The sequence below is a fragment of the Caloenas nicobarica genome, chromosome 16 (genome assembly GCF_036013445.1).
Source record: "Caloenas nicobarica isolate bCalNic1 chromosome 16, bCalNic1.hap1, whole genome shotgun sequence".
In the NCBI taxonomy this organism is placed as follows: Eukaryota; Metazoa; Chordata; class Aves; order Columbiformes; family Columbidae; genus Caloenas; species Caloenas nicobarica.
Genome location: NC_088260.1, coordinates 10,441,351 through 10,455,628, shown reverse-complemented (window position 1 = coordinate 10,455,628; position 14,278 = coordinate 10,441,351). Strand labels below are relative to the sequence as shown.

Here is a 14,278-nt window from a genome sequence, read left to right as displayed (position 1 = left end):
TAAAATGTAAGTAAATTATTGAGGCTTAAAGAATTTGACAGAGCAAAGCAGTGAGAAAAAGAAGTGCAATCAGTAATTCAATAGAGCCTTCAGTTACAGACTTCCTCTGGCAGAAGAGCAAATACCAAGGAATAGTCTGCCTGAAATCAAAGAGGTTTCTCTAAAGCCAATATTAATAATAGCTCAAGCAAGCCTATCTTTAGGAGAGGATTTCCAGGTTATAATTAACTAAAAGTGGAAATATTTTAACCAGTGTGAAGTTTTATCTGTTTTTCACACTCTGTTTATCACTGAAACTAAGCCAGGTACACGTGCAAGACACTTTCATCAAACTACACAAATACGGCGTAGAAAAGAAGATGGAAAAAACGTCCTTTAGACAACAGTGAAATACACATGCTAATAATTATGCAGTTTTGCAACTGCTTTAAGAAATATTGGTAAATTTAGAAAACAGAAGGGAAGCAAGAATGCCTGAGAGCAAGTCCGAGTAATGCAGGCCAAAGTGCCGGCAAACCCCCGACAGGCTCCCCTAAATGGGGACCAGCTGCCTTTTTCAATGGTAATGTCCAGAGAGAAACAAATTCATCTGTATCCAGGCTCACGGATGGTGTTAACAAACCATATAAGGTAGATCTCCATTAAAATATACCCTGAATCATTTTAAAAAAAAAAGAGAGAGAGAAAGTAAAAATAGTAAAAAAGTTAAAATACCCATGCAAACTGTGGCTCTGTGTTAGAAGTGCTGGGCAGCGGGTTCATGGGGCTGAGTAGGAAAATCTGACAGAGTTAACCTTCAATTAACAGAACAAATTAACTTCACAGTCCCTGCAAGGGCACTGCTCAAGGAATAAGGACATTCTGAGGATTAAGAATATTCTTGCATATGTGATTAGTCTCCCGATACAGTGTATTTTCCAGCTTTACTGCGCTGCTGCCTCCAGAACGGATGAAACCACCGAGATGCTGTGGTGCGGTGGCTGCTTTACAACGCATTATACAGGCTTCAACTTCCCCCACAGGCCACCAGCTGACCTTTGAAAGAAACAGGTACTGAAGTTCTGATCTAATCACATTCCTATCAAGCTCTCAAAGTGTATTTTAAAGAGTGGGAACAGAAACACATGTCGTGAATTAGCCTCTGCCCGACTGCAGCAGGTCCCGCGGTATCCGTGCCGGTGCAGTTCACTCTGTGGCTACGGACAGACACCCCGGACATCTCCGGCATTCCCACTGCACATCTCCAGCTGTGCCCAGTGTTTAGGAAAGCTTTAAACCAGGCCTTACCAGGGGACAGGGACCATCCTTGATGATTCTGTCATCAGACAATATGCACTGAGAAATACACATTTCGAGACCTGTAAACGTAGATCATCCCATGCCAGAACAACCCTCTGGAGACAGTATGTGCTCATTCTATTCTGTAAAATGTCCCTGGCTTTAGAAACGGTTCAAACAACTACTGTGCAGACGGGGGAACTGTAGTATTTGAGCAATGAAGACTGTCCCAGCAGGATCTGCCATACCTTGATTGTGTCAGGACTGGAAATTACCATGAAGGATTTCCCTTCCTTTTTACTCAGCTCTAAACCAGAAATACTCTCATAAAGAAAGCATCACCTGCCCAGCAACAAACCACACACACAAAAATCGAGGCGTACAGTTAAGAATAAACACCTGCCCCAGTTCTGCCCCCAGCTGCCGGCCCAGGCGATGTGAAGCACATCACAACATCTGTTTTACTTTCTGCCGACAGCGAAACAGAAGATCATCCCTGCGCGAGCAGCAGGAGCGCGATGGCCGCACGCCCAGAGCCGGCAGCGCTGGCTCAAAGCAGGTGCTCCACTTGCACAGATTACCGAGCAGCACTTACCGCCCCCATTTCCCTCCAAACAAGATTAATTGGGGTCTCAAGTACTCAGCTACAGAGGTGCAAAGGGTAAAGGCAGAGATGATGTGATCCCACTTGTAGCAGTGTAAGGACTAAAACTGCAAAGCCTGTTGCCCTGACGAAGACCAATAAATGCTGCTCCCTGCTCGACGTCACTGACAAACATTGATTTAATTGGATTTGAACAAGGGATGCAAAGCTTACCTGTATAGTACAAACTCTCTTAATATAAACCACGTAAAATACTCCAAAGCTGGACAGTATCAATACAATACAGTAAATCATAAAAAACCACCAAGAGAAATAAGACCCAGAAACCACTCTGTGCCAGCAGTTCAGTACTCTGCAGATTAATTACCTCAAAGCCCATTATTTCAGGCTGAAGTGCTCACAAAAAAAAGCTATTTTTAAATAAATGCATCTGTTGATATCTCAGTGTAGACAAGTCTTTTTGGATTCTGCCAAAATTCACACTTGGCACTTGATTTAGCTTTGTAGCTACTGCAGATCAAAAATCACTCGATTCCATAGTGAGCTACTCTGCTTAATGCAAAACAAACACATTTGCATTTTTTTCATTTATTACCTGGGTACTTCAAAAGGTATTCCCTAACATGCAACAGGTGGAACTTTTACAGCAGCAAAAAGCATGAATGAAACCCAGTGCCTATATACAATAGAAAGAATTGAGGTGCCATGAGGGGTTTCAGTGCTAAGGACTTTCTGCTGCTGCTATCTCATTTAGGAGGAGCTGGAAAGCTGATGTGATGTGTGTTTTCTATTGCAACAAACAATTTAAACGGCAGGTAATGCTGTCCCAGCTATTTTTCCTCAAGCAATCACCACCTCAGGGTGCCATTTCATGACATGTCCTAAGGCAATTTAGCTCCCTGACACTGCTGAGAAGCGGAGGTCCTGCCCCTGGCTCCCTCTTTATCCCTGTGCTATCGTATCCACTCCATCCTCTCACATCCCATCATGCTGCCACTTACCTTTTGCCAAATTTAGCACATACCTGACTGCACAATAATCCAATTCATCTCACTGTGGCAGCAGAAAAATAGCCTGGCAAAAAAATAGCACGCTGCCATTCTAGTGAGCTGAATCAGTTACCATGTGATTAAATGAGTGCCAGAGCTAGCGCAAGAGATTTGGAAGGCAGGAGGGGAGGAGGAAAGCTGCTTTTCAGAACAGTAAGCTGTGAATTCAGTTCAACCAGCATGAAAAATTAAAAAAAAAAATAAATCACGCCTTCAAGCCAAATGGATGCCTGCCAGCTTCACACATCTCACCATCCTAACTGGCAAGCATCAAAGAGATCAAAGACAACCAGCTACTGTGAACTGTCTCACAACAAATTATTTGACCAGCTGAACTAAAAACCAGTAAGATGTGCAGCAAAAATTAACCAGATTGTTAAGATCAAGTTATGATCATAAACAACCACTATCTCCACACATCTTTAACTACAACTGGCGATTGACCCTACACCACATGGGTGCAGAACGTCTCCCATGAGTGTTCCGGCACTTCCTTGGAAGCTTTTACAAACCAGAAAAACAGGTGTCCCAAACACCACCCTGGCGTGTTGCTGCTCAGGGAGTCGACCACACAATATTACAACTCAGCAAGCCATGAATATTAGCAAATTTCACCGATCACCACCAGGTGACTGATGTGTCAGAACAGGCACAAACCAGCAGTAAAATCCCTTAATTCACATACTTACCATCCATGAGGAGCCAGTGGCCAGTTAGGACCCAGATAAGGACAAGCATCACAGACAGAGAAAACGAGAGCAACTCGGCAGCAGTGAAACGCCCGCAGCAGCCAAAGGAAATCCTAGGAACAACATGGAAACATGAGCTAGAAGACTTTGTTTCCATTTAAAGGCTGGATGATGTTGGAACAAGGCTCGACTGCTGATGAAATATGCCAAGAACAACTGAAGGGAAGTTCCTCTGCCACAAATAGGTACCAAAACAGCAACAAAATAAAAGCTTTCCTCACATTCAAATAATGTGTGTAAAGCCTGAACTAAAGAGACGGAAAAAGCCCTGTAACTCCTGGCAGCTCTCTTGAAATTGGTACCATGAATGCTATTTTCTAGTACCATCCAAGATAGTGCTTTTTGCAACACAAACCCCAGTCACAAGGTTAAAAAAAAAAAAAAATTCATTTCGAACCATGACATAACAACTGTGGTTTTCATTAGTGTAACTACAGCCTTTGGAACAGCCGGCATTAAAATCCACAGTCCAGCGTTAACAAACATCGAAATCCAATACCAAATTCCAAACTCTGAAATCTCCGCCAAAATAAGCCCAACTTCTTAAAAATCACTGCTGGGAAATCCAGTCCCCTGCAATGGCACCACGTTTCCCAGGCTGACAGGCCTGCGTGACTTACAGAAATCGTGCTTCCTAGTTTCAAAGTGGAAACATGGTGTTGGAACAAAAAATATGCACAAACATCAGCCCTGAAGCTCTGAGGTTAATGCTTGTAACCAAAGACTCCATTAAAGAATTCTCATTAAAATAAATAAATACAACATACAAGAAGAGAGGCAAAAGATTTCTCAAGTCCTTACTTGTTTTGAGGTGAACAAGGCCGCGTTAAGTACTGGCACATCGGGAGCAGAAGAAAAGCGAAAGCTATTGTTGCAAGGACTAGAAAAAGAAGAAAAGGTAATATTAGTACATTCAGATCTAATTTCTGCAGTACACAAACAAGCTTCTCCAATTTGAAAAAACTCTTGCAACAATGTCCTACTATAATATGCTGCAGTATTTCATTAAAGCAAGAGCAGCTAAAGACTCCAAGGTTTTCTGCAGAGCTGCTATTGTTAGTAAGCTTTCAAACTTCAGTCAAAATAAAAGCTCTCAAAGGAATGCAAAGCCCTGTCCCCAGACCTTTAAAAAGTCTTAAAGCTATTCATGATCATGTCAGCAAGAAAAACAGTTTGCAAATATTCTGGGAGTCAAAAAAATTGAAAGAACTTACTACAAACTGGTTGTGATATTCTTTTAAAATTCTTCAACATATGACACAGACTAAGTCAGCATAACAAAGGGTTTTTTCCACTTTTTAACTCAGTGACTTTTTTCCCCCATCTCACTCAAACCCCTTTATTCATTACTGAAACACAGTACAATTTCAAACAAGTTATATCCAGTAGCTGACAACTTAAAACTGTTAAAATACAAAGTGCTTTAAGTTTCTGTAAACAGGACGATAAAAAGACATGAATATCTAAATAGACTAGTTCCATAAACATTTTCTTTTTTAAGAAGTATACTTAGCCCACCCACGCATTTGTAAAAGCATTTACTAACTGCTGCTATTTATAATATTTTTTCCTTCCACTTTTAAAAAAAATACTAACACTGAATTTGTCCTAAGGACTGTTTAAAAGGCTGAACAGTGAGGGTGTGGAGACACAGACATGTCAGCAGCACACATCCAAAACTGCTGTAGCAAGAACAGACTGAAATGAAAACAGAAGTCACTCGACATTTTCTGCATGCTGCAAAGCAAATCTTTGTGCTGTCCTCTATTCATTCCTTAAAAAAATGGGGTGGTGGTTGATCATTTTTAAAAGAGATTTTTTTCTTTCTCGTCTCAAATGAAGACGATGGGGAGCAATCAAATGTTCCCTTTAGTACACAGCTTAAGCCAACTGGAGAAGAGAAAATGGTTTGGTCAAACCACATCTTTGCAGCCTTCAATTCTGCCCCTTCTTGTGGGAGGAAGATTAAAAAAAAAAGGAAGAAGTTCAATTCATTTGAAAAGTTTTTCAAGTGTCTGTATGCAAGCAGCACCACAGAAACTCACAGTTCTATCAGTATTTCAGAGAGGGGGATGAAAAGCAGAATGGAGAGGGAAAGAATGAAGAGTGTGGCAGGTGTGCACGCTCTAGGAACATTTGCAGAGGCACTCGGCAGCCAGCGCTGCACAGCAAAACGCCGGCCCTGCTGCCGCGGGGCCCGCGGGCCCCCCCGCCGGCTGCCCCCGATGCTGCGCCTCCCACCGCGGGACAGACCCTTCCTCACCCAGACCTTCCCCTCAGCGCTGCTCAGCCTGTCCCGCGTACCCAGCCGCCAACGCCCCAAAGCTGGCCTCATCAGAGAGGGTAAGGATGTCGTGTCATCACACCAACACACGGTGCCCACGACCGCCCACTCTCATCTCGTTCCTGACTGTCAGGGTTGCAGCGACAGGTTTTCTCTTCCCTCAACACCTATTATTCGATTGGCAATCCCTTGGCTTAGCTCCCGTCTGCAGGCAACGCGCCAGATCTTGCGCTCTGCCCTCTGCTCGGCAGCTGTCCTGGCCTTGGGCTGTTTGCGGGACATACCCTTGCTCCTGACTCTGCCCTGAAAGGCAAATCTTTGTGGGAGGAAGATTTAAGAGGGGTTTAAGAAACCAGACATCAGCTAAAATTTAGAAGTCCCCCTACATCAGCCTCTAAAATCGACCAAATGAGGATGTAAAATAGTACCACTTGAGCTCCAGGGGACAGAGGGACCCAAGTTCCTGTGCTTAATGACACTCCCTGACGCAAGACCAAGGAAAAGCACAAAAGCATCATAAAACCAGGTTCCAGAATAAAGACATCCAAGTGCACTAACGCAAACAGACTCAATCTGCTTAAACCTGCAACAACCCCCAACTGACAATATTGTCTAATTACAAACTGCAAACAAAGTTACAAATGTCAAGGTCATTCTGGAAATAAATGGACCAATAAGCCTGACAAAACTTGTGTTTTGTCATAAAACTTCCCTCATCATGTCTTATGTATATGTCTGTGTATATATATTCCCATAATATCTAGCATATGGTAGAATTTATCTGAAGTGATAATTTATTTTTAAGAAAGAAAGAACATCTGTGTCACAGGTCGAAGTTATAAAAGCAGCATTCAACAGACCTCTACAGGACTGTGCCTTCAGAAGTAGAGGAGTCTCAAGACCCATGTCAAGAGCAGAGATTTAGATTTCACCCATCAACATCAGCCCTGGTGAAGAGGCTGGAGAGGACATGCAGCTCAGCAGTTCATTCAGGAGGAAAAAGCCTGCACTTCATATACATGAAACAGGAGAGGATGAGAGGTATTTAGGGGTTTAAAAATCATCACAAGCTCAGTATGTGGACTGAGGAGTAGGATTTTTTAAAGTTGCTGCAAATTTGGAGCAGTAGGAAGAAACTTGCTACCCTGAACAGCAGTTGGTCTCTTGAAGAACTGCAAAAAGACCAAAAGGCCAAAATTTTCCAAAAATCAAAGTGCTGGTATTTACTTAAATGACAAAACATAAATAATAATAAACTGGGTCAGAGGAATTGCAATTTATTTGCAGGCAACCATTTCATTTTTGTTCTAAATTCAAGCAGTGCAGAAGAATACTACTCAAAATACTAGTGAAACAAGAAGTACCCTTGAAACATAGAAAAACTGCATCAAAGCAAAAAACAAAACCAAACTAGGAAAAGAAATCTCTGGATAGGATCTCCAGAGTTATGCTATGGTCCTATAAAGTACCTCAATTATGAAATACCACGTACGGTTCTGAGCACAGATTTATAAACAAGTGAACTTTACGTAAAATAATACATCCAGTGTCTTTCAGAACTCTGGCAATTTATGGTTCAGTAGGTTTAGCAAATCTCTAAGTGGAAAATACTTCTCAAATAATACTTGTCACTTCATTAATAGCTACAGAGACACGAAAATACAACTGTGAAACCTGATGAGTTTTTTTTTTTAATGTACTATGACATGCCTTTTAATTCTTATCAGCAACGTTTAATGGTATTGATGCTTTTGGTTCTATTCCAATTCTTATAAAGGGAAGAAAACTTAAGTCACCTGCTGTGCATATTGTGAAGACGACTTGAACTGAATCAAAGAAGAAGAACATAACAAGGAGAGAGACAGACGCTCCGATCGGCAGGAACAACGCCTGGGTAGAATCAATGGTTTGAATACCTGCAGAAGAAAGAAAGTGGCGTTTAACACGGGCTGTTTCTTGCCACAGGCACACCCGTCCTCACCCACACGGCTGAGGACTGACAGTGTATTCCATTCCAGAGCTGCTGCAACAGGTGGTTACTCTGAGACCCTCGGGCACTATTGTAACCCAGCACAGCAGCCCGTGCAAAATCACTGCAGCTGAACTGTGCAGCCACAGCCCTGCTTTGCAGCACCCAAGAACTGAAAGCTGAAAGAAAACGTACAGTTTTTTTCTTGTGCCAGAGATAGGATGAATAACAAGTTTAAAAAAATAACGTCATTTATGGATTAGGAATCATACGGTGATTATATATTTGCTTCGTTTTACACTGAGCAATGTAAATGTGTTGAACAGAGCATACAGAAGTTTTATTTCATCTCTTAGCAGGAGGCGAAGAGCTCGACCAACAGCAGAGCTGCAGTCAGTGTTACTTCGACTCAGCTCGTGCAAATGGTGCCGCAGCTTCAAATTCCACTTGGGCGAGGGCCACCATGGACTTAAACCTGAGCACTGATTGCAATCACCAGATAACATCCAGCCTAACAACAAAGGGCAGTTTTCAAGAAACATTCAAGTCATTTACCGGTTTATGAAACTACCAACTCAGTTCAGTTGTACTATAATCACCTTTTATGCTAAAACCCAACCAAAATTCATGCCCACATTGTATAGCTGGAAGCGGCAATACTGAACTATTTTATATGATTTCCCCCACCTCAACCATGCAGTGCGACTACTGGAGATATTAATAATGGGCAGGGCATTTTTTACTGTATTTTAACACGAGTTTTTAGAATTACTAAGAAAACCGAGAAATCAGGCTTTGAAGAGCCCACCTATCCCCACGTGCTATGTAAGTAGCAGGATAAATTTTAAAAATAAAAAGATGAAGAACTCAGTCACTTGGGATTCCTGGCCTACTGAGGTCTGGTACAAAAGGGTAAAGTACAATATTGATAGTTCAGTGAGGACAGTGCAAAGACACAGAAATTCCTGTGTTCTAATCTGTGACTCAGATCTAGTTCTTTCTGCTTTAAGAGAATTTATCCACATGCCCTTCAAGGTCCCAAGGGAAAAAAACAAAACAGAAAGGCAGAAATGACATACTACAAACCACCTTGGCACACAGGAACCAGTGCCTGCAGTATTAAATGTCAAAGTTCTTCATTTCATTTCTGATCATTTTGACAGCTAATCCCCTTAATGTCCTTATTCCCCAGCCCCAGACTTTCTCTTACTTCCCTGATGCCAAAAGCCTCGACTGCTGAATCACCAAGCACAGCAACCTCTTTGCTCTGTGCTGTCAACAGAAGCAGTGCTCTGACAACCATGTAAATTCCAAGAGTCTATATTTTTAAAAAGGCAGAAAAACCCCGCAAAAGACACATACACATAATGTATGTTATTCATTTTATAATTTTTAAGCTATATTTCTTACTTTAAACAAAGCAACTTTAGCAGTCATGGTTCTGTGCACAGGGCTGCTCACATATCTCACTCCTGCCTTCTAAACTTGCTGAAACAATTAATTCTAGAGCTTGTTCTCAGAACATACCCAATAAACTGCTATAAGTTAAACTCAAGTGTGAATTCACAGCACATTGTGTACAAGACGTTCTATTCTAACTGTTCACATACATATTTTTACCTGCAAAACAGGGCATCTCAAATGGCCAAGCTGCCTGGAGTCTATTTATAGATTACAGAGGGGACAGTCACCGCGTAGGAGCTGACATGTTAATCCCCACTCTGAATAGATTGTGTGTAGACACGTATTTTGTTGTCCATTATAAATGAGTAGCCCAAAGCCATGTGAACTCTATACTTTAATTCGTCTATTGATAAAGCTGAATCATCCTTATGGCCCTGTTAGCATGAGATCTCCCCTTGCCTACAGATGGGCTAATATATCACAGTGATAAACACCAGACAAAAAGAAATTATATCCCTTTCTTGTAACTGTGTGTTGTTTTTTAAAAAAGTAAAGCAGTTTCATTCTCCAGTAAAATCTAACAAATGGTGCAGCATGCCATTCCTATGCATTACTGAAATGTTAACGTTGGTGTTTGAAATTTAGCGCCCATGGCCATGAACTAGATAGCACCACAGTGCACGATGAGGTGGTACGTGCTGAGAAGACACCCCCGTTGTACCAGGTGAACCTACAACCCACGCAGCTGAAACATATGGATGAAGCAAACAAAGATGCAGCGCACAGAAGAGATGAAGGCAAGATAAAGAGCAAAAACAACCCTTACTGTTATTGGTGCTGTTGCCATTGAAGGACCCGGCTGCGCTGCTGTTGTCTTTCTCTTTGTCCTGATTTTCAAAGTCCATGTTAAGAGACCTGCAGGAAACAAAGCAAACTTAGCAGGTGAGTTTAAACTCCTCTTTGGGCTCCTCAGGCATGGTCTCATTGCTGTTCTACCACGGCACCCTCTCCCTGAAAAAGCCCTGTAATGCTGGTTGTTAGAAAAAACACCATACACACTGGAAAATTTTAAAAAACAAAACAAAACAAACTTATAGTTACGGATGAGGCACCAAATCACACGGGTTCTAACAGTGAGACTGGTTACCATAGTGTTTGAACTGGTGAGTGTTAACAGCAAACCGCAACTAAGGTACTTATTTGCATTACTGGGAAGTGTAGAACATGACAGAAATGCAATGAATGTTTGAATTCTCTGATCTATAATATTTGAACTCTTTCCAAGTTCTCATTTTGATCCCTTCCATTCAAATTTAACTATCAAGTTTCACTTTTGAAAACAATATTATTTCCTTCCTCTAAATCATGTTATGAATGATGACTAAAACAAACTTACAAGTAATTGTCTACTGAACATAAGGTCTTAATATGGTTGCAGCAAAGCCTAGAAAGTAACCATATACATATTTTAGATACACACAGAAGAGATGACTAGAGGAATCTCTGAATAAATAGTACAAATTGGTACAACATAATTCATCCATAGGAGCTGAAAACATTCCCCTATGTGCCCAGCTCAGCTCTAATTGATTCATCTTTTTTTTAAAGTGCATATATCAAAATGAAAACCCAGAACAACACTGTATTTTACCTCTTTTGCCACACTCTTTGACTTCAATGCAACTTCTAAATTATATTCTAACAAATTTTGGCATAACTTTCTGCAACAGAGGAATTTCATGTAATGTCTGTTTTGGCCAGCAATCATTTCTACTGTTAAGCTCTAGGTTGTCTTATATAAAAATATTAGCAATGAAGTTTACCAGGATAGTTTCTCATTCTGATACACGCATGTTATCCATGACTTAGCTACAGATTTATTTATTCCAATATACTATAGAGATAGCTGCAGATATATTTATTCCAGTATACTATAGAGGATCAGCAGAAGCACCGTACAGCTCCTGTCTTAAGTCATCAGCAGCATCAGACACCAAGTATTTCAATAAAACTTCCAGGTCAAGAGGCATTAAACTCCTTTGCCAGTTGAGCTGTGAGTAATTGTACTATGCAAAGTAAATAAATTTCATTAATTTGTCATACAAGTTAAAAATACACCACAATCTTCTATACAGTTCTGTAGGTATCAAAGTTATTTCTTTTTAATGTATAGGTTACCTACTGTAATGCACAAGTCAGCAATTTTGTGCTGCAGTCACACAACTGAAATCACGCACATATAGGTCTACGGTATCACAGTCCGTGCAGTGTGTTAAAGCAGTTTCACTCTGTAAAACTAAAAAAGGCACTTCCTGTCTAAAACTGGTTTGTTTCTTCTGCTTCTATTCTGCAAGCGCTCCCAGCAGTGGTGGGAAATTAAAGCAGCTTTTGGGCTCAGGCAACATATGAGGAAGTTTCAGCCTCAGATATACAGTACTTGTACACAGATTATGGATCATCAAATAAAAAGTTACCAAAAATACAAAGAGGCAACGAAGAACACTAAAATTCTAACAAATTAATCTGTTCTTAGCTTGTTCTTCTGAAGATCTCTCTGCTCTGCATCTTGTTTGAGGTGCCTTTATCCTTCATTCACACTTGCTCTTTCCCCATTAATGCATTGTAGCCTCATAATTTTCCTCTCAAGCTATAAAAACCCAGGAGGAGGCTGACAACTCTCCAGGACTTGATCCAAGGTTCAGCTAAACAAGATAATTCGTTTCGCAGAGCAGCGTTTCATTCCTCTCTGAATTAGCGCAGTTCAGCAAGAACTTCACACATCATTCTCCCCGTGGCATCAGGCAACTCAAAACTTAAGGGATTTGCTGAACTATCAGCAAAGAAAACTGGAAAGAAACTATTAGATCTACTGCTCATAAACAACTTCAGCCCTTTTTCTTTCATTGCAACAGTGTCCGCAATTGTTACTTATTATCTATAAACATCCCTACATCAAAAGTAAGAATAAATTAGGAAATTACTTAGCAACACAACTGCCAATCCAAGGCAACTTCTGAATAACCTCCAACTGTTTTATGATTTGGCCCTTCCCTCTGCTACAAATTAATCACTAACATAATAAAAAAATTGAGAAGTGATCCTGTAAACACCCTCCAAAAAAGTTAAAAATTATGTTGTAAACCAAGATGTACACAAAACTACTGGACTGTAAAGAAATCACAAGCTGAGAAATATTTGCTTTTTTTGTTCCCGTTTCTGCTGGGCTTCCCAAGGCGACACTCAGCCAGCACCTCCCGCCAGACAACAGATGACACAGCTGGTTCTTCTTGGGTCCTCCCGCTTCAGGTTGGTCGGACTTCCAGCACCGCGTTTCAGCCGGCTCAGCCTCCCCCGGGAGCCGCTCCACAGGGTTACGCCGAGGCCAAAGGGATGAGTAAGCTGCTGGCACAGGGTTATTGTGAACGTTCACATTCAGCTATGGATCACATCCACTGCTGTAATGCAGGGAAACCCTGCAGGAGAATATTCTGATGAGGCAATGGAGGAAATATGAAAGCAAGTGTGTGTCCATGGAGTCGCTTGCAGATGCAAGAGACTGAGAAGTTCCTTCTTGCTCTACTTAGTGAGGGCAGCCACGCATCTTACCAGCTCCGGGGCTATGAGAAGTGTGGGTTGCCACAGAATTGCCAGATTTCAATTGCTCTACATAAAAAATTACAATCGGAATCAGCTACTGACCTGAGACAGTTTAATTCAATCAAATATCAATGTGTATTACAGAGAAAGAGCCTAAAATATGTTGTGTGCTCTAACATTGCTGCAGTCGCTTATAAAATGTTCCTGTCAGATTAAAGGACAAGTTCCAATGCAAGATCTGGAGTAGGAATAAGAATGGGGGAAGCAACAGCAGAAAGTTCACGTAAAAACTTTTTTTTCGTTGCTTATATGGTGTCAGAATGCCTGAATCTCACATTTCTGACAGGAACATCTCGCCTTCAGCAGGTATTTTATGCACGCCCGCTCATCGTGCGCATGTGCAGACACCCCTTGTAGCATCCAGGGAGGTCTGTTCAGCCCCTGACCCCTGCCAGCGCTGGGGCTGTAGGTGCTTGTGAACTCCACAGCCTTTATGTTTTATTGTGAAATACGTATCCTGATTTCTGTAAATGTCAAGTCATGAAGCCAACCATAAGGACACTGAACTATTTCCCATTTACACACGTATTTTAGGTACCCGAAGCCTAGAGGCAGAAGACACCAGCGTTGTCCCCTGCTTCTCGGTTTCGTTTAAAAGCAGATACTTGAACAGGTAGATTCTGGGTTAAATCGGGCTTTACATAAGCTGAGAGAGCATGTCTGGGTATGTGATAGGATAGAAAAAGATTTAGCTGCTACCTGCCTGCCAAGTAACTCAAATATTTAAATCACAGAGAAGCACTCGGACAAGAATAGGTGGCTGTCTTGCAAGAACCCATCGGAAACAACCTGTTTCAAGCTAAGCTCACCTCTAAAAACCCAGAGCTAACACATATACTTGCATGCTCCAGTGTACAGCTTGTAATGGTTTAAAAGATTACACTTGACCCTTTGGTAGTCAACAATATAGTATATCAAGTTCCAGGACTGAGAGACAGTCAGAATGTATATGGGAGAGACATTCAGAGGGCTTGAAACCAAAAGTCCTGACCCAAACGCCCACTCATCCACAGTACGAGAAGCAGGAGCACAGCTCTATAAACTACACGTTCTGGATGCCGAGTTTAAGATTACAGATTACAGAAGATTACAGAATGTTAGGGATTGGAAGGGACCTCGAAAGATCATCTAGTCCAATCCCCCTGCCAGAGCAGGAACACCTAGGTGAGGTTACACAGGAAGGCGTCCAGGCGGGTTTTGAATGTCTCCAGAGAAGGAGAATCCACAACCCCCCTGGGCAGCCTGTTCCAGTGTTCTGTCACCCTCACTGAGAAGAAGTTTCTT

General features: G+C 41.6%; 1 protein-coding gene across 1 annotated transcript in view; it reads right to left on the bottom strand.

Annotated features, from left to right (window-relative positions):
* Positions 1–14,278, bottom strand: part of SPPL3 (signal peptide peptidase like 3) — a 57,604-nt gene that overhangs the window by 6,866 nt on the left and 36,460 nt on the right. The window contains exons 3-6 of the mRNA XM_065646112.1: positions 10,164–10,252; positions 7,761–7,880; positions 4,482–4,560; positions 3,621–3,733 (exon numbers count right to left, since the gene is read on the bottom strand). Of these exons, the coding sequence (XP_065502184.1) occupies positions 3,621–3,733; positions 4,482–4,560; positions 7,761–7,880; positions 10,164–10,252 (401 nt within the window). The remainder of the gene's footprint in view (positions 1–3,620; positions 3,734–4,481; positions 4,561–7,760; positions 7,881–10,163; positions 10,253–14,278) is intronic.